Source organism: Cuculus canorus, chromosome 6, assembly GCF_017976375.1.
Source record: "Cuculus canorus isolate bCucCan1 chromosome 6, bCucCan1.pri, whole genome shotgun sequence".
NCBI lineage: Eukaryota > Metazoa > Chordata > Aves > Cuculiformes > Cuculidae > Cuculus > Cuculus canorus.
This window is the reverse complement of record NC_071406.1, coordinates 20,324,232-20,350,394: the sequence shown is the minus strand read 5'-3', so window position 1 is coordinate 20,350,394 and position 26,163 is coordinate 20,324,232. Positions and strand designations below refer to the sequence as shown.

Sequence of the window (26,163 nt, the reverse complement as noted above, 5' to 3'; positions counted from 1 at the left end):
TATAACCTAAAATTCATCAGTATGAAGTTTACAAAAACAGCCTGCAGACTTTCATTATCAACACAATTTACAGATGGACTTATATAAGCCTCTGATGAGAAACATAGCTTACATGTTCCACATTCTGACTTCCTTGGAAAGGAAAGAAAAACCTTCAGAAAAAGAATCCTGGAAACTTTACCAGATTGGGAACGGTACATAGCATGCACTGCAAAATACTATTGAAATATCATGGAAAGTATAGCATCTGAACCACAGAAATACTGGGGCTGCTGATCTTGCCTGACCATGCTGTGATGCGAGTCCCATGACTCCGCAGAGAGCAGCTGTGCATGTTTGTATTTTATTGCAATGAATGGGACAGTTCATAGCTGAAGAGCATGCAGGCCAGTCAATATCAGTTAAAAAGTGATTATATAGTATATACATATAGATGTATAACTTGCTTAGGTAACCTGTGTAAAATTGGTGACACGATGCTCTGCCTCGCTAAAAGGCACCAGAGCTGCCCGCTTGACTGATCCAGCTTGGTTCTACTCCTGTGAGAAGTAAGAACGGTAGGAAATGAAGTTCAGGACACAGCACCTCTGCTTTTTTGCACTGAATACTGCTTAAAGTAAAATATACATTAATAATTACTATTATTGTTAGTGTCTACAACAGCATTAGGAGATCCTATATTTTTCAAGGCATTTAAAAATATCTTGTAACTTGGAATATCTTGATGTAATTACTAGCCTAAAAGTTACACTTAGCATAAAAATCTACACAGCTATACATGCACTACATATTGTTCTGTATAAACCATCCCCATCGTACTTAAGGATTTGAAAAGGAAAAAATAATTTATAGCTGCTATGCTGGATAACAGTAATGCGCCTCAGGTCCACAGACCTTTACGTACAGTACCACAGACTCAGCACAGTGGCCTCATATTGGTTAATGGTTCTACTTCCACAGTAAAGTTTTATTTAGCATTTGTTCTCTAATTCCCTTGTTACATTGTATTGCCCCACTACCATTCTTATGGAAACAATGTTCTAATAATTAACTCTGGTTTAGGTTTCAGGCAATTTTCTAGAAAATCCCTTGTAAATTCACATGAACTAGCACATACAATATTGTATTTATTGTTTCTAGAAAGGCATAATCTTCCATCAAAATACTGGAAAATATGTATATTATGATAAAGAAATGACCAAACATTAATATACTTAATTAAAACTTGCTAGTAAATAATAAATCACTTTGTAAAAACTCTGCTTATTGCCCTACACCACCGTGAATATATGTATGCGTGTGTATATGCACTACAAATTTTTCTTTATAAACCATCCCTATAGATCTTAAGGACTTAAAAAGGAAAAAATATTTTTATAGCTTCTATGTATACCTACAGAAAAGCAAAAGCACGCAGACACACATTCATTAGCATCTTGTACAGAGTGTTCCCACAGTACCTGCATGCCTAAGCTGCCTTTCTCTTGGGATACTGCTACTGATTGCAGTTTGGTGACAGTGTTACTGTCTTCTCTTTTGATCTATGGTATAGGGAATGAAGTGACTGGCAGACCAACACTCGGCAACAGCAGAATAAATGGGATAAAATGAGAGGGCAGAAATGTGAGGCACTTTATGGCATGACAAAAAAAGAGGAAGTCTCAAAGAAAAAGCCATTTGTAGTCAATTTTTCATTAAAAAAAATGCCTTCTTTTGCTATTGGTTGTGGTCCTGTGACCAATAAACCATCAATCTTCTCTACAGCAAAAGCTTTGGTGAATAATAATTATATAGTAAAGACTAGGAACTAGGATTAAGATAAAAAACCTTTTGTCATTAAAATCTATTTGAAATTTAGAGACTTAAATAAGAAATATGGTAACGATGCCACTGCTTAACTGCTGTGTCTCTCTTGAATGTGCCTGCAATTTGTAAATATGTCCCTTCGATTTTTCACTTTCGAAAGACTTAGAAATTTTGGTCCTGAATACACTCAGAAGAGTTTCAGTCTTGACCAGTCAAAACTCTTTGGCACTACCTCATTTCTGACTGAACATGCATTTCTTTGTATTATCACCTGATCAGTTTGCAATTCCTGAAGCATGATTAAAACTGACAATTACAGGGTTCAGTACCTCCAAGAATGCAATGAGGACACTGGGGTTTTAAAAATATTTTATATGGAGGAGCTTAGTGATTGGAGCTCATGTCTCAAATGTGGGATAATCCATTTTAATATTTTCCCTTTAGGAATTCAAACCAATATTTTTGTCACCTTGTAGAATATCGCAGTTGGGGTCCTTCATTGGGTAATGGAAAGATTTACCTAATAAAGACACTCAGGAGCCATACCATCCTGCTATACAATGAAGAAATAGATGCACCATAGTCATTGTGGTCATACTCAACCCTGCTAACCATCAGCCTATGAGTCTGAATAAGGTACATCTTCTATCTCTTCTACTGACATAATGGTCTTGTGCAGTAAAACAGTTAAAAGATTGAGTGGGCTACAAAAAGAAGTAAAAGGGAGAATGCTGGTGATCAGGCAATTCATATGCAAAATTCAGGTTTCAGTCCCTATTCGAAGGCAGTTTCTGCATTTTAGCCACTGACTACTGACTGTTAAAAAACTATTTTGGTGGAGGTAAAGATTTATTTCTTGAAACAGACCCCTTAATCATTAGCCACTACCAAGAACCATGTTCCTTCTTATTACCACTGTTCAGGGAATCAGACTGCATCTGTGTCAGAAGATTTTCTTCTAGTGTCATTCACACAGTAGTAACATCTGAAGTATCATTGCCAGTTACAATGTATGTGCAGAATAAGCTAACAGTATCCTCTCCACACTTCCCAACTGAGGCATTTAGAATGATTTACCAAAAAAAATTATAGGCTTAGGTTGATAACACCCTTGAAACGGATAGAAATACCATAGTAACTTTACAGATAAATAAAGAATGACAGGTAGGTATCTGTTACTCCACCAAGATAACAATGAATATTTTGTGATGAGGAAATCCAATGTATCCTGTTTTCTAGTACTGGATTTCAATTTAAGACACTTTATTCCCAAACTTTCAGTACATCCTCTGGCTCCCACTAGTTGCTAAGCAGGGAAAAGCCTGAAGGTGATAGATGGACTTGAACACAGTTAGCAGGAAAAAAACCCCAAAACCAGAAGGACCAGGCCTATACTAAGAAACTAAGTGATTTACAAAAAGAAAAATAACTTCTCTCATTACTGCCATATGCATTCGTTATGGATGATCTCATTGATGAGTGGAACTTGACCAGATTAGCAGTGTTTGCTGTTCCTTTTGCAGCATTAAGCTTCTAAACAGTTAACAATGGGACAGTAGAACAATGGAACAGCAGAAGAATGGAAGGACAGAACAATGCACTATCTCTGTGTTGTAAAGCTGCCTGAAAAAGATTCAATTTATCCTATGTAAAAAGACAGAATCAACTAAAATCGTACATTCAGACCAACAAACTCTATAGCCACGCCCTTCATTACAGAGAACAATTTAAGGTTAAACTGTAATAACTTCTGCTTTGTTCTACACCCCAGTTGTGGTTTTGAGGAGCAAGATAAATACTAATACACTCTGCCAAACCCCCATATTTTAAAAAGAACAATAAAAGTATTTCTGATAAGAAACAAGAAAATATGACTCTCTGATGCAGTCGGTACAAAAAAGGATCTGAGGGTGAGAATTACTAGAATCTTATCCATAGTTATACCCTCAGATTCAAAAGCGAGGAAATCACTTATGAAAACAGTTATGGTATTTCATGTCAATACCATAGCATGCATTACTGTTCCAGATTACCCATGCTAATTCTGAATGAACTGGCGTCAGTACTAAGCACACTACAGAGTTATTTCACTTGAGGCAGTGCGCCTCCACCGTTTACAATTGTGCAGGACAAAGCACTGGGTTAATACAATAATAATGGCTTTGGCATCCATTGGAACTCACTAAGTGCAGCTTGGATATGTCCATTTGCCTCTCATTATGCCAGAAAGGGATACTTTTTATTATGGTCACAGTAAGTAATAAATATCTTAACACTTTAAAAATAACAATGGGTAGCAGTATGAAAGGATCTTATATTGAAATATAAAGCTTCATAACTTTTTCACTGCAAGGCCATTACTTCATAACTTTTTTATCATAAGGCCATTACTTCATTTCTTCAGTGTTTCTGCTACTATCAGATGGATTATAAGTGATTTATATGAAATCACTTAGTGATGCTATTCCAGAATTCAAACATACTTATGATGTATCTGAATGTATTTTGACTATATCAAAAAGGTTAAAAGCATCAGAATGAACTACTAATTTGCCAGTAGGCACTCCAGAAAGCAGAGAACAGTAAATAAACAGCACTCATGAAATCCACATGGAGAAACTTGCAAAACCCACACATATTTTCTAAGACTTTTGGTATCCAGGGCTATTAAATTTGTTCCTTTTCTTGTGAATTATTTAACAAAATAAAACAGAAAAAAGTAAAACTAAAAAGTTGTCTTATGCATCTTTACTATTACTGTAAATGGACTACTGTACTACCATCATATTCAAAACCCGCAATCTCACATCACTTTACCTTAAATACAAGTTTGTATATACTGTTATACAGGAATTAAGCAGAGATTTGAATTCAATATTATTAACTGGAGAAAAAAAGAAAACCAGCAGAGTCTTTTGAATATAGAAATAGTCTTACCTCTTTGCTTTCTTCCAGGTCTGACTCACTGCTGAACTCCTCTGTATTTAAATTTTCAAAATCTGATTCCCCGACAGCAATGGGCACTGTCACAGTGAGACTTGGGTTGTTTATGAATGACATGTAATCACTTTCATCAACAACATATTTTTCCACACTGCTGCCTATGCCACTGGTAGTTCCATTCCCTTCTTTAAGATAGGCAAGATTTTTACCTATTTCTACTATTGTGTGGTTTGAAATACAGCTGTCTTTTTTGTTGTTTAGGTCTTCAAGAGGTTTGATTTCATCTAAAACTTTCTGCTTTCTAACAAAGGCTTTTTGGATGAATTCACGCACTTTTCTCTTCACATAATCTATTCCCTTCTGAATCCTTGCTACAGCAATCTGTAGGTTGTTCATTTCATTGTCATCATCTGTAGCAGCAAGGTTGTCTGAACTAAATGAACTCAGCAGCAAGGCCAAAAAGAGGTTGAGTACCTAAAAGACAGTAAGGAGAAAATATGCTGGATCTCTTATTTTTAAGCCATAAAAGTAATCCCATTATGGGTTATTCAATATGACACAGCTAGCACTTTATTTCAACCCACCTTCCCACCTTCCTGCTGTTCTTTCCAACCCACAATCCCTGTCCCTCATATTTTAGTACAGCCTGCTAAAAAAAATTACGGCTTGTTTAACTTGAATAACATAGTGAAAATCTGAGCTGTTCCTTGACATTCTTCTCCACGCTGGAAGTAGAGCAGGTCTGCTCCTCAAAATGGAGAATGACATAAGGAGGCAAGATACAACATGATGTAGTAATTTATGCAAACTACATCTACTGTAGTGTTCGCAGGCGAGGGGAATGCAGGCAGACTCCAGCCTACTGCAGTTCAATAGACCACAGTTTTGGTGTTTCTAATTCACAATCTAATAAACATATATTTACCAAAAGCATATCAGTCCATTTTTGGTTTGGTCAGGAAAACTAGCGAAGAGATATTGTGAGGCACCTTAATTTTAGCAAACTATTTCAGACCTTCTTGCATGACATTTTACGAACACACAAGAGAATTCTGGACTAGATGTAATTATGACGTCTTATATGCAAAAGAGATAAAACCCCATATTTAAATAATATTTGTCAATTCTTCCAGTTCAAACTTGGAGAATACTTCAGAAGGTATAGCACAGGAGTCTCGCATAGTCCAGTTAAACTTGGGGTTTATGCCTGTGGATAAGCTTATTTATAAAATCTGTGGATGATACCAAAAAGAGAAAGGATGCTAGCAGTCAGCAAGAAAGAACAACAATTAGGCATAACACTGGTAAATTGCTGAAATTATTCAAAATTAATATGGTATCTAATTCTGAAGTATTAGTGTGAAAACATTAGTTACAAAACATGAAAAGTACATAAACAGAAGGTATGAAAACTGGCAAGATGGAAGCACTGCAGAAAAGAGCACATAGGCTGCATCAGTAAAGCAATGCTGGCACAGAAATTTCAGGTGTCATTTGGGGATGTATCACAAGGAATGCTGGGTGTAAGACATGGAAGTATAATTATTCCACATTATTTGGTACTTGTGTCTATCCAAAATGCTGCTTGGGAGGAATTCAGAGGCCAGTAGCAGAAAGTATAAATAGTTTAGAAGTCACCACCTATGAGAAAAAAAATGAACATCTAGGCTTATTTTTATTAGGAATAAAAGACTGAAAGTGGAAACAGTAAGCCTTTAAGTAATATAAATATAATAATAGTAATTTAAGACCAACTGTTTTTCATCGCTGTTGAGACCAGTCAGTTTAATTGGCTGTAAAAGGTGATTTAAATTAGACGTTACTTAAAAAGAGTAATTCAGCATTGATCTTACTAAAGAGGTTCTAAACTTACTGAAGATTTAAAGAAAAGGTAGACAATTATTTATCTTAAATTATCAAGGTATATTTGAACTTGGCTTAGAGAAAGAGTAAATTAACTACATGTTCTCCTCCATGTCTTTCTCCAGTCTTCATCTCTGATTTCTAAATCATAAAAAATAGGAAACATAATAATTTTTAAAAATCCCAAATGAATACATACCACTAGGTTTCCAATCACCATGACCATCATGAAGACTGTAAGACACATAGTTTGGCCTGCAACCTCCATGCAGTCCCACATCGTTTCTATCCATTCTCCACACAGCACTCGAAATACAATCAAGAAAGAGTGGAAAAAGTCATGCATGTGCCAGCGTGGAAGCTCACAGTCACTAGAGATCTTGCAGACACATTCCTTGTAGCTTTTCCCAAACAGCTGCATCCCAACCACAGCGAAAATGAACACAATGATGGCCAGCACCAGAGTCAGATTCCCCAAAGCCCCCACTGAGTTGCCAATAATCTTAATCAGCATATTTAGTGTTGGCCAAGATTTTGCCAATTTGAAAACTCGAAGCTGCAAAACAGAAAAATAGTATACAGTTATTCATGTTACTAACTGTAATGAAATCATTGCTACATACTTTGTATTTCAGTTACTCTGTGTCTAAATGATGTCTCACATAACCTTTGGAAACTTAAGCTGCAAATTTTATGTCTCCAGTTCTTTGTACAATACTTGACATCAGCAGTCTAGGGTGCTGAATCAAGTCATAAGAAGTCAAAAATACTGTATCTATTCTCATTTCATTTACATTGCAATTATCACAAAGTCTCTAATTCAGACTTTGCCACTTCTGGTGACTTTAGATATCTATAAACAAGTTGTACTTGTTGAACAAGTTGGACAAAACAGTCTTTCTCCTTTAGTTAACTTTAAGAGGATATTACTAAGAATAAACCATCATACATAAAATGTGATCAGTTTAACAGGACTGTGAGTGTTTAGACACTTCTAGATCTCTTTCATCTTAAACGGCAGTGAGACCGAAGAAAGGGTTTTACTAGAAACAAGCTAGAGTTGTTAATGATGGGCATACAAGTTACTTGCAAGTATCCTTAACAGTATCTTTTCTGTCATTTAAAATAAGCATACAGTGTCTTACAAAGTTGGTCATACAACGTTGAGAAAAACAAGCAAAGGAAAATGTTATGTTAAAGTACAACTTCAAACATAAAAATGAAATTACCTGGAAATATACAGAAAGTGTTCAGACAATTTAAAGAGAAGAAAGAGTCCTAAAAGAAATCTAAATATAATTTAAAGGGATGAGACAAATAAAATATATAGATGAGAACATAATACCAGAATTCTATTACTGAGTGAGGAGTCAATCCACACAGGTATTACACTTCAGGCAAAATGCAATATAATGCTATATAGAGACTCAGCAAATAGACAAATTTACCCCCCTTCTTTTTTTTTAAAGAGGGTGTTATCAAACTCTTATTAAAGTTGAATATTCTTGCTCTGTTTAAGGCAAAAGTTGAGCTTGGTGACTAGGAACTCTAACTTCATGTCTGTTACTGTGTAGGTCTTTCCAGAAGAGGATTTGTATATCGACTTGCATGCTAGCCTATTCTTCACCAAGACATAGTTTCTTCAAGTTCTTATTCGTAACGAGTATCTCATAACAGACAGAGACACCGTAGTGACTTCTGAACAGAAAAGCTGTTAGACAGTGGATGGCCTCTTGCAGAGGATGGTAAGAAGTCTGGTAGTGATGAAAAATCTCTGTCTAAAGAAAAATCTTAACAGTATTCTCTTCTGAAACTAACCATGTAAGCAAATTGGTTTCTGGAAGCCTATCAGCTAAAACTTTTATTAACTAATCTGTTATTTACTAAGTGATGAACTAACCTTCAGTCACAGGTAGTGAGTGCCCTGTGACTCTTGCATTTTCTATTCCCTCTACTAGGGAGAAAAAGACGGTGGCAGTGTCTTGAATCAAAAAATAGATGTTACTAAGATAATATGTAAAACAAACTTGACAGATAGATGCCACCTAGTGGGTATGCAATTCAGTATTTTGTAAAATCTTATGAAAAGATCTTCTGTCTAAGCCAAATATATAATGTACAAACAAAAATGCCCAACAAACATGCACAAATAGAACACAGAAACATATTTTATTTAGTATATTTACCAATCGGAATGATCGAAGGACAGATAATCCTTCTACATTTGCAAGGCCAAGCTCCATTAAACTAAGACTCACAATAAAACCATCAAAAATATTCCAGCCTTCTTGGAAATAATAATAAGGATCCATGGCAATTATCTTGAGAAACATTTCTGCTGTGAAAATTCCAGTAAACACCTGCAAGGAAAATACAGTTACTTACTCCAGTTTAATGAGAAATATTAAAAAAAAAACCCAAACAACTAATGGTATGAACTTAAATCTTCAGCAAGAAATCCATTACAAATCTGAATAGCTTCTCTATTGTGCCACAGATTTGGGTTAGGAATTAAATTCTGATTTGAAGCTTACACATGCATCAAAATGTTTGGTTTCTGAAGAAAAAGAGGTAAATGGGAATATGCATGCTAATGTGCATGTATAAATACTAATACACAGAAGCTCTTTCACTTTTAATGCTCAGTTTTTCCCCCTTAGATCTCATCTTTGCCCTGGGAAATCTTTTTGCTTCTAGGGATAAAGTCAATTTTATGAGAGGGACAATTATTTTATTGAGAAAAAAAAATATACTGAAAGTTGAGGATGACCTGCAGAAGGCACTGTCATGCCATTCCACCATTTCCTGTGGAGCTGGAGGATATCTGCCATGCTTACTGGGTCTTTTCCCTCTACAGCTTCCTGAACTGAGGAGGCCCTAATGAGGAGCGGAACAGGTGTGGGAGTGCAATGTATGTTCTTATGATTTGTAAGTATCCATCCAAGAAAAAAAATATTAAGTTCCTTTAGCCAGCTTCAATTACAGAAGTGGGAAGTTTTAGAAATCAAAATGTATATTGACTTAATAAATCTTAAAATCTTACCCTCCATGAAGCAAGAGTGGCAAAATCCACAAATGTCAATAAAGAGGGATTCAGTACAGCTTAAGTTTAAATTTAAATTCAACCATCTCAAGCCTCTAGATATCTAGTTGACATTTTCTTCTAAATACATGTACATAGGTCACATAAGAAATATTTAAGAAAAATGCATTTGAGATACACGGTACAGCGTGAAAGACTTACAAGGTTTCCTACTGAAAGCACACCACTAAACTGTTCTGTCATTGGATAGTGCTCCATGGCCATGAACAGGGTATTCAGGACAATGCAGATCGTAATTGCCAGATCAACAAATGGGTCCATCACAATCAAATTTACAATATGTTTGACTTTCAGCCAGGGAGTGCAGCAGTCCCAAATTAAGCAGGTGTTAGCAAATTTATACCAGCATGGTGGGCATTTCTGTCTAGATTCTTCCAGTTCTAGAGAGAAAAATGAAAATAACATTTTAAGCATTTCTCTTCTGCAGTATCACCTGGACATTTCCTTGAGGCCTAAATGTACAGCTGATAAACTGAGTTGACATTGTAGACCTTTTGAAACAAACACAACTGTCGGTCAAAAGCAATTAGAATTAAAAAAATCTATCCCACTAGGTTTTAAATTTTATGTAAACAGAATACCGTTCAATTGATAACATAAACATTCACAAGCAAATGCTAAATAGGATGCAAAATAAAAATTTGTCTTAGAAATCTGTTGTAAAGGCTGGGCGACGCATGCATTAAAAGCAGCCCTGCAGAGAAAGACCTGGGGGTACTGGTGGATGAAAAACTGGATATAAGGCAGTAATGTGCGCTCACAGCCCAGAAAGTCAATCACACTCTAGGCTGCATCAAAAGAAGTGTGGCCAGCAGGTCAAGGGAGGTGACTCTCCCCCTTTACTCTGCAGTCATAATATCTCCTGCAGCACTGTGTTCAGTTCTGGGATCCACAGGATAAGATATGCACGTGTTAGAACAGGTCCAGAGGAGGGCCACAAAGATGATCAGAGTGCTGGAGCAACTCCTCTATGAGGACAGGCTGAGAGAGTTGGGCTTCTTTAGTTTAGAGAAGAGAAGGCTCTGGGGAGACGTCATACTAGCCTTCCAGTACCTAAAGGGGGCCTGCAGGAAAGCTGGGGAGGGGCTCTTTGTCAGGGCATGTAGTGATAAGACATGGGGTTATGGTTTTAAACTGAAAGAGGGTATATTTAGATTAGATATAAGGAAGAAATTCTTTACTCCGAGGGTGGTGAGATACTGAAACAGGTTTCTCAGAGAAGTTATGGATGTCTCCTCCCTGGCTTCAAGGCCGGGAAGCATTCAAGGCCAATCTGGATGAGGCTTTGAGCAACCTGATACAGAGAAAGGTGTCCAACCAAAACCATTCTATGATTCTATACATAGAATGAATAAAATGTTTAAAATTTTCCTCAGGAAAGATGAACTTCTGTAACAAACCCGAAGTCAGACAACTATTTAGACAGTATTATGGTTCACATGTGCAACACCTTACAGAAAGAACAAGGCAATCCTTCTTTGTTGAGAGGCATGTGTGGTGCATCGAAGACACAGCCTTTTCAGTAACCTAAAAAGACCTTTTACCCCAAACCATAACTTCTCTAGAAAAACACTGCATTGATCGATTGCTTTCTGCTTGCGTTTAACTTGGAAGTTTTCTGCTTCCTCCTCAAACCCACTAGTATATTGAAAGCTGGACAGCTTTTTCAAATACGTTAGTGCATCTTTAAAAAAACCCACACTACTTCTAAATATAGATCTTATCTTGTCTATACACTTAAGGCTGAAATAGATGCCTTATAACCTCCCTACTACTTTTAACCTCCCAAACATTTTTTTTTCTCCCAAACATTTAATAGCACTTTATGGCATTATCGTTGAATAATTCTGGGTTACATACCTTCCATGGTGTTTGTAAGCATGCTGGCTATACTCATTGCTCTTTGCCTTGCACTGGGATCTGTTAGGTAGTCCATAGGGACATGATAAGAACTAGACCGTCTCTTTCTTAAGTCAGTTTCTGTAGTAGTGCCCTGAAAATAAAACACTGATAAAACAGCCTATTGATTGTTCATTTAATAGCACTGTAAATTATTATAAAAGTGTAATACTTGAAAACGCTCTGCTGTCCTGCACCGTGCTCCGTTTATGCTGTGGTTTTGCAATAGACTACTGTATGCCTAACTTTGTACAGAGCAAATAGTAAAATACATTAAGCACATCTTGTGCTTAAAGAATACGTTTTTCAGTAATTTGCTGAAACAGGGCTGATGCTTTAAAACAGATTTTAGACTATAAACAGTTTTCAGACTATAAAAAGTTCCCCAATGCTTGCCAACGAGCTCTTCCATAAATATCTTTCTAATTAGGCAGTGAAGTCGTCTTCTAAGCATGAAAATGCACAGCCCACATAGATAGCAGTAAAAGCCAGAAAGTAAGTGCATTTTCTTAAGATAACGCTTAATTTAGAATAAAAAAGCATTTTTCTAGTACACGTTTCAATCAAAATAGACAAAAAAATACTTAAGAATGTTGACATCTCAAAAAATAAAAACCTTAGAGAAAACAACTATGTGACAAGAACACTATCACAACCCATGTAAATTGTATTATCAATGCTATATCAAAAGTTTCATATATGGTCAATGGCAAGTTAAATACTCATTTAATATATTCCATTAAGTAAATATAAATAATTTATGATTTGTTTTCATTTTGTTATCCTATCTGATATATGAATACACAATCTTCCAGTTAAGTCTTCAATTAGCATAACGAATCATTGGGTATAAGACTAAATACATTAGATTTATTCAGTGGTTTACTGTGTTATTCTATTGATTCCCAGTAAATGATCATGTATCATCAGTTTAGCTTATAAGTGGAATATATGAAAGGAGCATTCACATCTTGGCCAGAAAGGGAATCACTCCCAAATGACTAAATTTCGTAGAAACAGTAGCTGATCATACAGAGAGAGGACATCATGCCTAAGCTATTGCAGACTTCCTTACATTGCTAGCAGTGGCTGCTTTATCAATCATCACCTCTGGTAGAAGCTGTCCGGTAGGTGATGTCAGAGCTGGTGGCCCACCAACTAAAGAAACCACACCATTGCAATCCACAGTGCTGTGCATCTTCCCATTTGCTGGCAGTGGAGGTACTGTCCTGGATGACCTACTGGCCTGACTAATGTTACTGTTGCGCCGTTCACCATGTCTATGAGGAACAAAGAGAGAATCTCTTCTGCTCTCATTGTCTTCAAAAGTGCTGTGCTCATCATCAGCAAAGTCATTTTCTGATCCTACATCCTTTGCTCGACCTCTGAAGCTGAAAAGACTTGTTCTGCTATTGCGCCTTGGGGAAAACAGGGAGCCACGAATGCTCAGCAAAGACTGTAGGCAAATAAAAATAATGATTGTCACATGAAAATCTTGTAAAATATGTTTTCATACAGGGCATAGAGCCACAGTGTTAATATGTCTTAAAGGGTAAGATCATCTACAAAGAAATGAACTGGTACAGCCCCTCCCCAATACACTCCCTTTTGGATAGTAAACAAAGAGCACATAAGTGACAGACGAAGACTAGTTATTTTACTACTTTGGATATATTAAATCAATTGGTTTAATTAGAGAAAAAGAAACTGCTTAACAGAATTATTTCCTCTGCCATTCTGCCTGGTTTATCACTAATAGGTTATAAACTGAGTAAGCATATCTAGACTATTTACCCCAGATTGGCATTAGTCTGATAGGCTGAGTAAATGCAATTTTAGCCAAATTTCCTGTGACTCAGTCTGCACACAGAGGCAGCTCCCAAATGCTGCCTAGTTTAAAAAGAATACATATTTTTCTCAGATACTAGTCAAGTAGGCCACAGCAAGTATTTGGTTTGGTTAAGTCTTAGCTATCATGCATATGCAGAGATATGCACGTAATTTTGTGTGAACAGTCCCACTAATCTTCATCAGTTTATTCCTCTGAGTGAATGTTCTGTTACAGGAGGATCTTTTCAGGATCAAACTCTAATGTTCTAATCTTGCAAATATTATACATCTTTAATTCATATTAGTGATTCTCTTAACTTCATTGATTAGCATTAGCCCCCGATTTCACCCAGCACCTCAGTGAATAGCAGAGAAGATACATAACAAAGCAGTGTCTTTGTTTCTCTTCTGCACCTTATCCTTATGGACCTGAGCCCCATTATTCTACGTACTGCAAAATACAGAACATAAAGGCACTCTGCAAAGTACTTATCATCTAAGTGTAACACAACAGATGGATACAAAAAGAGAGGGAATACAAGGAGGCAAAATAGATGGGTATGATAAACAGCAGTCTTAGCTCACCTGAAGTCACTTCCCTGTCAAGCTTTCTGTAGGCAGCATGGTAAAAGAGAGTTTTAAAGAGGGATTTGAGGAAAGCAATGAAGTGTTTTGTGGAAACTCATGGGAGCTTCTTCCAAGCATGAGGGGTGGTGTACCAGAAAGAGCTCAAAGAAACTAGCTGGAAAATTTAACAAGAGGTTATGGATGCTGGCATGGGTCAGTCAAAGCTGGGACTTGGCTTGTTTACTGTAAGTAGACAAGGTGGGTTGGGAAGAACTTTAGGCAAATATGTTTTATGGTATTAAAAAAATATCTTTAGGTTGATATGTTTACTAGCAGATTAGATAAAAGCAATGAGTTAGGTTAATGCTCTTTGCAACAACATTCTTGATGAATACAGCAGTAATTGAGACATGGAAAGAGGTTCAAGTTAAAAATTATTGACAGTTGTGGGTCCAGAGTACAGGGGTTTTTTTAAAAAAGAAATAAGAAAAACAGAAAAAGAGAGAAGGAAACTAGTAAAATGCCTTGTGGAAATCCTTTAGAAAACTGTCAAAAGGATAAAAGGAGTTTCTAAAGCACAACTAAACAAGGAGAATTGAGAGGAGACAAAATCACGAATGTTACAAAGAATAAGTTTTCAAGAAGAACATAATGGTCGGTTACATTGAATGCAAGTGAAATGTCAAGGAAAATGTATAAACCTGAGTTCTACCTAGGAAAAGTTTATTAAAAACCGGTGAGTGGAATTTCTATTTCATGGCTAGAACCCAGAGTGAAAAGGATCTAGGGCTGGAAAATTGGAGGAGAAGGGATTGCTAGACTGTCATAGTAAACAGCTAATTGAACTTGGAAATGTAAAGGTAAGAGAAGCAAGTTATGTGAGGCATGCTTCTTTTCTTACAAGAGGGATGAATTAAGCTGCAGTTGAATAAAGCTGCAGTTTGAATGAAGATACAAGCAAGAACATGAACCTAAGGGTTGTATCTGATGGGTCTTCAACATGAAGTTGAAGTCAATGGATATAGGTGTGAAAATTGGTATAGTGAACAGAATGAATAATGAACTAACTAAATTCAGCAATGAAGTCTTACAGAGACTAGTTAGACAGCTAACAACATAAAATGGTGGCAGACCAAGAGGGAGGGCGAGGAAGGATGCAGTACTATTAAAAAAAGAAACACATTAGAGAGTGGAAGGAGGAGTTAACTTGGCAGAAATAGGAAGCTAGAAACATTATATTCCCACCACAGTCTGGTCTAAGGAGGATAGTCCTTAATAAGAAAATATTGGATGAAGAGGTCTTAGCTTCTTTGAGAATGGAAGCTGGAGGAAGTGATACATGAAGAGAATATGGATGCTCATGGTCTATTTAGGGATGAAACAGGCTTTCCAGAGACAGCAGTAGAAGAGGATTTAAAAGCAAGGAATGAGTTTAGTACTAGTAACTATAAAGAGAGAGAAAGCAAGTCAAAAAGACCAGGGAGAATCAAGAAGGTGCAGATAAAAGGAAGAAGCATATTGAGGCACACGAAGGGGCAGAAAAAGGACAGAATGGGTGTGAGATCTGGAACTGAAATCCTGAACGGAGAGTTGGAGGTGGACAAATGAAGAGGAGCTCTGAAAAATGTAGAAGGAATAAAATAACAAAACTATCAAATTAAATAAATGTGATGATAAATCTAGATGTGAGATGTGGATGGCATTGAGTCACTAGCGTTTCAATGTAAGAGAATACATGCAAGGACACATTGCCACATATATTTCCACCTTCTTTAAGATGACCCAATTAATGGTCTCACATAAAATTTGTCACATTTCACATACACAGTTATGCAATTTCTGCTGGGTGTTTCGCATGCCAAATTTAGTATTTTTCTCATTTAAAACATTAAATTCCTTTGTAGCCACTGATGATGCTGAATACATCCATCTTGATGGGGAGATACGTCCATTATCATTAAGAAACTTGAAATACAACTAATTTTAACTAATATATATTATTTTGACTTTTCACACATAAATTCAGGATAAAAACAAAATCTCTCAAATTCTTACAGTTTAATCTTTGGCTGGAAGTATTAACTTGCTCATACTTAAGATATTAAAGAATCTGCAGTAGCTTTTTCAAGAATCAACCAAACTACTTTACAGGGTTTTGTTTATATAATGAGTAGACAACAAAGGTGTTTAAGAGTTAATAATACTATGGTACCTGGTGTGGGGAAGAGAATCTCTTTTCATATGTCAGTCTATTCCCCTCAATGGAAAATCGGAAACCTTTCCTTTTGATGCTGTCCTCTGATTCGGATTTGTGAAATTCTTCTCCATCCTTCTCCTCACCTTCAGATTGTTCTTTTTGCTTTTTTTTCTTTCTTCTATTCCTTCTCTCTTTAGCACTCTTTGAGCTCAGCTTGGATGCCTCAGAAGAACTTTCGGAGAATCCACCTATTCCACCTACTCCACTATAATCTCTTGAGTCAGCTGCTGCAGCTGCTGCTGCTGCCTATACGACCAAGCACATATGCAATTTACATTTATACAAACACGCATTACTTTAAATTTATTGCCATTCTTAAAAAAAAAAAACAAACAGTGATTTTGAAATAAAAGCAATGATTCTACTTCACTCAACCGAACATATGATAAGAAGTATAATTTGTAAAATACCACTGGAACCATAATTTGCCACTGATCCATAAACCACAAGTTAGAGCAGCCTAAGGGAAAACGGTGCTGTCACAGAACCAAGATAACAAGCATCTGTTTTAGATTGGAGCAATATGTTGCAACGAATTTTTCACCTGAAATGCTATATAAAATTAAGGAATCAAGGCTCAAACAACAGGAAAAATCCCTACTAATAGGAAGCAATGCTTCCTTACATCGTTTTGCTGAATTTTGAATGTTCTCTAGTATGTTGAAGATCTGGTGAAACATTGCTTATCTCAGTTTTGCAAATCATAATCAGAGATTTGAATTAAACTTCAGGCTATTAGAAATATTAGAGACCTGTCTCTGTTTAAAAGTTTCAAACAGTTTTGGAGCATTTGATTAACATTTGTTTACAAGTTTAAAAACTCCCCACAAACCAACTTAAAACCCCCTATTGCTGACTTTAGTTATGTGCTTACAGGGAAGGCATAGATCAACTTCTGCTCTATGCGGCCACATGCCAAAGAGACACTATCAATTATCCTATTAAAATTTCAGAGTCTTCGAAAAATGAAAATGAATTTCAAAGCAAAATGTAACCACGATGTCTCTACCACAGAAACATTTTCTCCAGTTTCTCCACTTTTTCCAGTTTTCTTTAAAACTGGAACACTATGGCTTTCTGCTGTGAAAGCTTAGGAAGGAGTAGAAAAAGCCAAATGTTGTTGAAGCAAAATATTTTTCCCACAGCACCTACAAAAATTTTGCTTCTGTTACACAAATAAGCAGAATTCCTCAGTTTTTTTCCCACATCTCCATCTCACAAAATCACAGACTGGTTGAGGTTGGAAAGGAACCTCTGGAGCCCATTGTGTCCAACTGCCCAGCACTGGCAGGGTTACCTAAAGCAGGCTGCCCAGCACTATGCCCAGATGGCTTTTGGTTATCTCCAATGATGGTGATTCCACATGCACTCTGGGGAAGTTGTTCAAGTGCTCAGTAAAAAAAGTTAACTTCCATCTCCAATTTGAAAATCCAGTATTTTAGCTTATTGTTTATATGATTTTGTCACAAATTAAAAGATTTGCTTAAGGCAGCTGAAACTGTGCAATGGAAAACATTAAAAATTATTTGCAAAACAAAGGGATTTATGAGACCGGAAGTAATATATTGCCAGGAATAAAAATATTCTCATATGACAACAAGGAATTTTACGGGGATACCTGAGCTTCTTCCTGTTGCTTTTTCAGTTGTTCTAACATTTGTTGAAACTCTGCTTCTTTCTGTTCTGCTTCTTCCATGGTTGCTTGATTCTGTTCTTCATAGGCCATGGCAACCACAGCCAAGATCAAGTTAATCAGATAGAAAGAACCCAGGAAAATGACCAAAACAAAAAATATCATGTATGTTTTCCCAGCAGCACGCAGTGTCTGGGGAAAAAGAGATAATACACATTCTTAGCGGACTTTTAAATACTGCTGCATAATATGATAGTATCTGTGTTAGAATCTAGAAATACACTATAAGATTTCTTTGTGTTAGCACAAGATCATTTAGTTACGTTTTCCATATACAAATAGTATTATATCCTGGCTACATGGGCAAATTTTGTGTCTGTTTTGGCCAAGGTAAATAAGATTCTGTAGCTTGAATACTTCAGAACTTCTACCAATGAGAATCTGTAGTAGCAGCTGATGCCCCCACTATACGCCTATATTATAGCCTTTAAATCAAACAGTAGTGGGGTCACTAACCAGCATCTTACCTTCATGTCTCATCAGTCCCAAACTACAATGCCACAAAGACAGTGCAGTATACAAAATGTCATGCTGCACAATATTGCTCTCCCTCAGGTTAAGGGTATGCGTAGTTCAGAAACAAGATAGAACCTTTTCAAAGACAACATATTTGTACTAGACTGCAAAGCATCAATTTATAGCAAGTCTGGATAAGAAGCTTTAACAACTTAATTTATTTGTTTATGAAAAGAAACAATAATGCTTAACCACCTCCATAAAACAGCAGCTATTTCTTATTATGTATTTGAGTAGCACATGGGAACCCGGATCATGAACAAAGCTTCTACTGTTTTAGACAGCTTACATATATGAAATAAAAGATGGTTTCTGTCCCAAAGGTCTTAGTGACACGTGAATGGAAATAACTATGCAAGTACTATGTAGTAATGGTATTGGTGATGGTGCTGTTTATTTTAATAAGTCCTCACCAGCTGATAAAGATTCTCCCAAAAGTCCTGAGTCATCAATCGAAACAGTGACAAGAATGCCCAACTGAATGTATCAAAACTTGTGTAGCCATAGTTGGGGTTTCTACCAGCTTTCACACATATATATCCTTCTGGGCATTGACTACAAAAGAAGAGGAAATGCTATTTTTAACAACTACTCTAAATTACGATATGCTATAGTAAATCACAAAACTGTTTAGGAGTGCCAGCTGCTAATGAAGTTATGAACAAGTAAAATTTTATTCTACATGCCTAAGATTAAAAAGGTCTTACTAGTTTTCATTTTTTAATTCCATTTCCTAACGATACTGCAATGTTTTAATAATACAACTAATAGTAATCTACCCTTCCCCATAACTTGTCATATCAGCACATCTCCACTAGGACAAGAGACGAATTTCAGCTAGCATGGCTGATGATAAAGAGTTGTCAGCAAGCTGGCAGCAACATCTGTACACGTACCATTCATGTGGTTACCTTTAAAAAATTAGCCTAAGATGCTGAAGAAAGTACCTGTGTAAATTCAGACCACATAGATGATTATATTTAGATACAGCTTCAATGCAAAACAAGGGTAAATTGCAACTCTACAGTACAGTTTATACTAAAGTTGACCACCTAAGCTATTCTAAGCAGCCAATTATTTTTTTAATTGAGGCATAATGTAAAAAGATGACTGTTTTCTTACCCTGCATCTGAGCTGTTGCCACACAGCAGAGCATCATTTTGTCCTTCCAGGAAGTAGAAATGACCTGTTTTTTTTAAAAAAAAAAGTAAATGAAAATGGTGATGAGAAAGACACTATTTACACCTAACGGAAATTGAGCAATGATATAGACTTCCACACTTTAAAGAAATAAGCAGTGCTAAGAAACAGTTTAATTGCAATACATAATGGTTATGAATTTTAAAAGCATGGAAAATACTGTTTTAACAGGAAAAAGACTTTCTATAGAGTCTGAAAGTTGCCCTTTCTTTAGAAAATATAGCTCATGCTCATTAACCTACCCAAATTAATAAGATATAATCGGTGGATTAACAAATTGTCTATGTCAGCAAATGAGTGAACCAACACCAGGAACACAAGACAAAGGATGATGGCAATTCCCTGCCTTTCTTCATGCATTTTTATATATACCATTTAGTATTATTAATTTAAATTCATTTATTACATACTATTTTATTCAAATATTACTAGAAAAAGTACTGACATTTTTGCAGCATGAAAATAGAACATAATATGCACAAGAAATTGCTAACTGGATGTTGACTTGACTAGGGAAAACCAATTTGCTATCAATTCCTGGTGTGGGATTCCTATGGTAAAATGGGAATCTGTAGTGGAGATTTTTTGATCAGGTAGTGCATTAGCTAAAGTTACCAAAATTAGGTATGTTCTGGCTGTTCTCAGGAAGCAGATGGTTCCTTGAGATTCACTGCCAGCTGGCATGGATTACCTTAGCTGGCATGAACCAACCAAAAGCTAATGCTAAAGAGACAAGCAGGGAATTGCAACCAGTTCCTATTGACTATTTCTATTATGCCACCACCAGTATTCCACAGAGACAGCATAGAACCTGCTTATTTTAAAGACAGAGAGATTATGTACAAAATTTATGCATCTGCAGTCTGTTCTCACATATCAGAGAAGAAATAGTGGACTCACAGGCATTCTAGTGCTCACATTGTGCCCTATGAGAGATCTAACCCCTACTTAAAAAGCTTAAAAAGTTTAAAGATGCAAATAGACATAAAGCTGGATTTTGAAAATTGTCGGTGGGCCTAATCCAAATTCTTATGTGGCACATCTCCTCCTCTTGGTAAGTAGAGGATTCAGTTAAACTACCAGTCAGTTTAACTTTCAGCCCTCTATTTTGAAAAACATTTAAGTAACAATTTTTCCATTCAAAGATGATGATAATAAAGTAATAAAACCAAAAACATTGTAAAAAATATGCCATATATAAAAGTATTCCTTTCTCCTGCAAACTTAATACCAGGTTAAGAGTCATGGGTGTAAGTCCTACATGACATTTCCTAAGCAAATAGAGGAGATATATTCTGTCTGGAACCACCACAAAATACATGAAAAACATTCTCAGAGAGCAGCTGCCAGAGGCCCAGTGTCAATTTATAAGGGCATCTTTTGGAAGATCCCCCAGGGATCTATGCTGTGCATGGTCTTCCTAACAAGCTTCATTACCAACTCAAGACACGAAATGATAGAAAAAACATATCAAGTATTTTGAAAACATCAATATAGGAGTGAAAACGATTGAAATTTAGAATGACCTTTACTAACTGACAAGCTGGGCCAAAAGCAATTGGATTTATTTCAACAGAGACAAGTGGAAAATGCTACAGTTAACAAGGCAAAATCAAATATGTAAATGCAAAATAGACAGGATCAGGCTGTGCCCACTGCTGTACAAAAAGACAGAGTGACTGTCATGAACCACAAGCTGACTGTGAATCAATAACACAGTGCTGATATAAAAGTAATGTAATTTTGAAATGTGTTAATAGGCATGTTCCAAATATAAATATAGTAATTCTATTTTTTACCTTTATTAGAGAAGTAATTACCAGATTTGAGCATCTCATTAAAAAAAATCTGAACAAAAACCAAAACAATAACCCCAAAGAAAAACCAAAATCCCAGACTAACTAGAGAGTCAAAAACACTGAACAGTCTTGCTAAGTCTAGAAATGACAAGAAATAAAGAAGATAATAGTTTTAAAATATCATAAAGACTAATACAAAGTAGTCTACAATTATTTTCTTTCTAAGTCCACAGGAAAAGTAGTAAAATACTCAATTTAGGTGAAATGTTTAGACAAAACTTCCTATTTGGGTGACATAGTATCAGAAGCAGCTGAAGGGGAATGGAATGGAATCTGCTTTTCCAATGCTTTTAAGAATAGGTTATTTTCCAAAATCTTCTCCAAGATGACATTTCTGTGATACTACAAGCATGGTAAGTATATTAAAAGATTATAAGGCAATGAGAGTTGGAGCCAAAAGCATTCAGCTGTTAAACTGAGGTTTTCTACTTTTCAGTATACAGGCATCATTTATACAGATTTTATAAAAAAAAGATGATGCCTAATTGAGAAGTTAACCCCTTGAATACACTAAAATAAATAGGGGAGACTGAATCTATTTACCATTGTGAAAAACAGAATAGCAATATACCACAGATCTGTTCAGAGCAATTCTATCTGAGTTTTAAAACATTTTTTTTAACACAGTACTGACATTTACTACCTAAATCAGTGAAAATACTGTATTATGAGGTAAAAAGGAGACCAAAATTCTAATTTTCACAGATAAGAAATGGAATCTAGTTCTTTCCTAGAAGAAGCATGGGCTAAATTACCAGTACTCTCATAGAGGCATATCTGTGCTATGCAAGGGCGTGTGCACAGAGTCACCGAATCCCAGAAGAAACAATGCAGCTGCATGTACATGCTACGGCAGCATTCATGAGCTAACTGATGTTCAGATGTTGATTTATGATATTGGGCATTATCTCGCACTAATGTAGCTACGAGATTTCAGATCTCATGTTAGGACTGTCACATTTGATCAGGAGGCTTGAGGCTAGCATAAAAGCTTCCACTTTGTGCTGTAATGTGGGTTTTCTCTAAAAGTCATATTCAGTAGAAGGTAAAAATATATTTTGGTACCGATATTGTGAGTATTTTAAAATACATTATGACTATTTTTTTATTTACTATGCAAAATGAGTGCTTTTATGTGTCTTGGCCACATTACACCATTTTAATTGCACTGGAAAGATACTGATGCTTTTCTATGTGTTCAAAAAATCCAGAAAATCAATGCAGTAGATGATATAGTTAACTCTTACTTCTGTCTTCGATGTACTCATCCCAGTTAAATGTTGTCATTGTTGTATTAATGAGAGTACCATTTTCACCCATAGAGCTATTAAAGTATGAAATAACAGTTGTTTCAAAAGTAGAGTTGTCTGGAGGCCACTGCAGGCATTTATTCCTCAAGTTTCCCATGAACAGCTGCAGCCCTATTAGTGCAAATACACTCAGACAAAACACAGTCAGGATCATAACATCTGAGAGCTTCTTCACAGACTGAATTAGGGCTCCCACGATAGTCTTCAAACCTGCAAAGAGAAAAGATCTTCATTATATCGCTAAACAGATACTAAACGTAAAAAAAAAAAAAAAAAGTGACTTTTTTTCAGGACAAGATAAAGTTTTCATGCAAAATGACAACTAAATGAGTCTAGTATTTGTGGTACAATAATTTTCATGAAAGGCCTTATTACTTGTGAAGATGAATGAAAAGCTCTAAGTTTATACTTATTTTATAGTCTACATAAATAAAAAGTAGATAATACCAAACACACTGTTTATGCCAAAACAAGAGATTTTATTATTCATGCTATATCTCAACCCTATGTAGAAAAGCACCATTTGATTTTGCTGATGCTTCTTGCCCAAACCTTTCTTAAATGAACCCTTTAAAAAGTATTCTGCAATAGTAAACCCATTACAAAGGTCTCATAAGTGCATATTTGAATGATATCCTCATAATAATCTTCTTACAATATAAGAGGGGTGATGGTTTGGAGAAGAAAGACATCTTTAAAACAATACCCCATGCATGGCCCATGCTATCGTTTAGAGTTTGTTTTCTTATACATGACTTAAAACTGAATTAAGTTGCTATATCAAGTGCCTGTAATAAATGATAAAATTTGCATCAGTATGAAAGCTTAAAATTAACTTATATTTAAAACATGTAAAGGAAAGCTTGATGCCATAGGATGCAAATCACATAGGCTGCTTACTGCAAATATCTCATGCAAGAATTTGTTAAACTCAAAGGCTGATTTTTTTGAAAAGAAAATACAACTAATACAAGAAAAGCAAGAATCAATTTAAATAAAATTACATGTCTTGATTCATGCTCTTTTTTATTTTGTTAACAATGTGTAGCAAACAAGGTGTATGCTTTAAAAACAGGAGTACAGTCTTTGTGGAACAAAAGTCAGCCTCAGTGTTTAACCTAGCTCTCACCTGGAATGACTGATATTGTTTTCAAAGCTCGGAGAACTCTGAATGTTCTCAACGCTGAGACATTGCCCAGGTCCACAAACTCTGTCACATATCTGTAATAGGGGAGTTCACACACAAACACAATGACAGCACACAAATAACAGTTGGAGATACGAGGGGCCTAACACCTTACACCAACTACTTCTTACCTGGAATTACAGAAATAGTTTTCAAAGCTCTCAATACTCTGAAAGTTCGAAGAGCTGAAACATTGCCTAGGTTTACAAATTCTGTTACATACCTGTAGAATTAAATCACAGTTACTCAGAATTGAGGCAGATTTTATCCTATTTACTTGGGTCTTTGATCAAGACCGCTTCACCGTTCACTGTATTTTGCCTGTATTATAAATATACTTCTGACCATAAAATTAAATTAAATTTTATCGAACCACATTGACTCGATGTTTGAAGCCTAATTCGGTCAGCCTATAGCAGGAAGTCAAAAGGATTCCTTTAATTCTAGTATGCAGAAAGGAGACAGGATATGAACAGCTCAGGCTGATGGCATTCACAATCCTAACAGGCTGGCACGCCATGCTGGCCTCTGCAACACATGCTTAGTTAGAAATACTAAAATGTGTAAAAGAGGTAGAAGAAACATATTGAAACCGCAGGAAGTCCAGGCTCCAAATGTTCTGGCTAACAAAATATGAGGCAATTTTTAGTCACTAATTTCATGCTAGCAGAAAGATTAAAAAAAAGTAAAGTAGAAGACTTACGCAAATGTAATGACAGTGAAATCTAGCCAATTCCATGGGTCTCGAAGAAATGTAAAATCTTCTAAACAGAAGCCCCTTGCAAGAATTTTAATAAGTGATTCAAAGGTATAAATTCCAGTGAATGTGTATCTGAGAAAAATATGCAAGACAGAGTTTATAGAAACACTTTCATGTTATCATTACACATCATACTCTCTAGCTCCTTTATTCTCATCTTCTTTTTTTTAACTGGTAAGAATTTAATGGAAGTTACAACCAACTTTAAACATCTGGAGAATTTATTCCATAAGGAAGGAGGAATCAAGTTATTATAAAAAAAACTAAATTACAACCCATAATTAAGCTCAAAATCTATAATCTCTACCGATGAGGCAGGTGCAAAATTCCAGTTTCTTCACAAGTGCATGTTCATGTCTAACCTGAATCCATGTCATAACCAAATACACAAATAGATTGTGTTAGGATTCTAAAGTTGCTTCCAGGCTAAAAAAATTCTTTTTTCAATGTTATTGTCATGCTGAAATGTTGCTTAGTACCAGGAGCTGACAAAGTGCCAACCCTTATAATCCCTCATTGACTTTGTTATACAGTAGGTGTGTCCATTACATCACCTTCAGCAAGGTAAGCATAGTACTGCAATGAAATGAGGGTTTGCAGATGCAAAATCCTGTGCAAGAATAATAAAAAATATTTACAGGCACCAATAACATTCAGTTACTTGTTTTGACTAAACAATGTTGTTAAAACGTAAAATGTAAAAATATTTCATTCTGACATTGAGTAATTTGAATTCTCTATCTCCAAATGATGTCATCTTGAAATTTGATTTAACCTGTATCTTTAATAGAAAAGAATTCAAATTAAACTGCTCAAAAGGCTTGAAAGTTTTTCACAATTGAGACAACCTGAAACCAATGTGAATTTTTCCAGTTCAATTACTAAACCAAAACTTTCTTTCCTGCACAACTTTACTCAGAAGATTTCTGTTGTGTATCTAAATGGCAAAATTATATGAAGAAATAGTCAAGCTAGCTATCATTACTCATAAATATTTACTATATACTAGACACCCTGAATGCATGGATGTTCATATTGAACTCAAAATGAAAATGCCTCCACTGACTTTAACAGCCGTATGATTTCACTTTTGATTACTGAAAATGAAGCAGGTACTTATCATCCAAAGCAGAATGAAGAAGAAGCAGAAGCATAAAATGCTATCGCAAAAACGAAGCACCACCAAGAGCAGTGTTTCACTGTGGTCTACGGCCTTGGAACTATCATGAAATATGCACCAACTGCATATTGGCAGCAAGTAGTTGAAATCATCACGTTTTCACTTCCTATGGGAAAGCCAACCACTTATATGCTTTTTTAATAACTTATGTTTCATACAAGCTTTCCATTCTTAAGATTGCCTTTGGTAAA

General features: G+C 35.8%; 1 protein-coding gene across 5 annotated transcripts in view; it reads right to left on the bottom strand.

Annotated features, from left to right (window-relative positions):
- Positions 1-26,163, bottom strand: part of LOC104054533 (sodium channel protein type 2 subunit alpha) — a 75,637-nt gene that overhangs the window by 21,296 nt on the left and 28,178 nt on the right. For 2 of the 5 annotated variants that reach the window (XM_054070020.1, XM_054070022.1), the window contains exons 5-17: positions 24,736-24,864; positions 24,164-24,255; positions 22,784-23,056; positions 19,600-19,663; positions 18,891-19,032; positions 17,887-18,093; positions 16,224-16,514; positions 12,690-13,070; positions 11,576-11,708; positions 9,857-10,095; positions 8,799-8,972; positions 6,812-7,168; positions 4,744-5,223 (exon numbers count right to left, since the gene is read on the bottom strand). In XM_054070020.1, the coding sequence (XP_053925995.1) occupies positions 4,744-5,223; positions 6,812-7,168; positions 8,799-8,972; positions 9,857-10,095; positions 11,576-11,708; positions 12,690-13,070; positions 16,224-16,514; positions 17,887-18,093; positions 18,891-19,032; positions 19,600-19,663; positions 22,784-23,056; positions 24,164-24,255; positions 24,736-24,864 (2,962 nt within the window). Of the gene's footprint in view, positions 1-4,743; positions 5,224-6,811; positions 7,169-8,798; positions 8,973-9,856; positions 10,096-11,575; positions 11,709-12,689; positions 13,071-16,223; positions 16,515-17,886; positions 18,094-18,890; positions 19,033-19,599; positions 19,664-22,783; positions 23,057-23,975; positions 24,068-24,163; positions 24,256-24,735; positions 24,865-26,163 lie in introns of all 5 variants that reach the window. The other 3 variants (XM_054070023.1, XM_054070021.1, XM_054070024.1) reach the window with 3 other exon arrangements.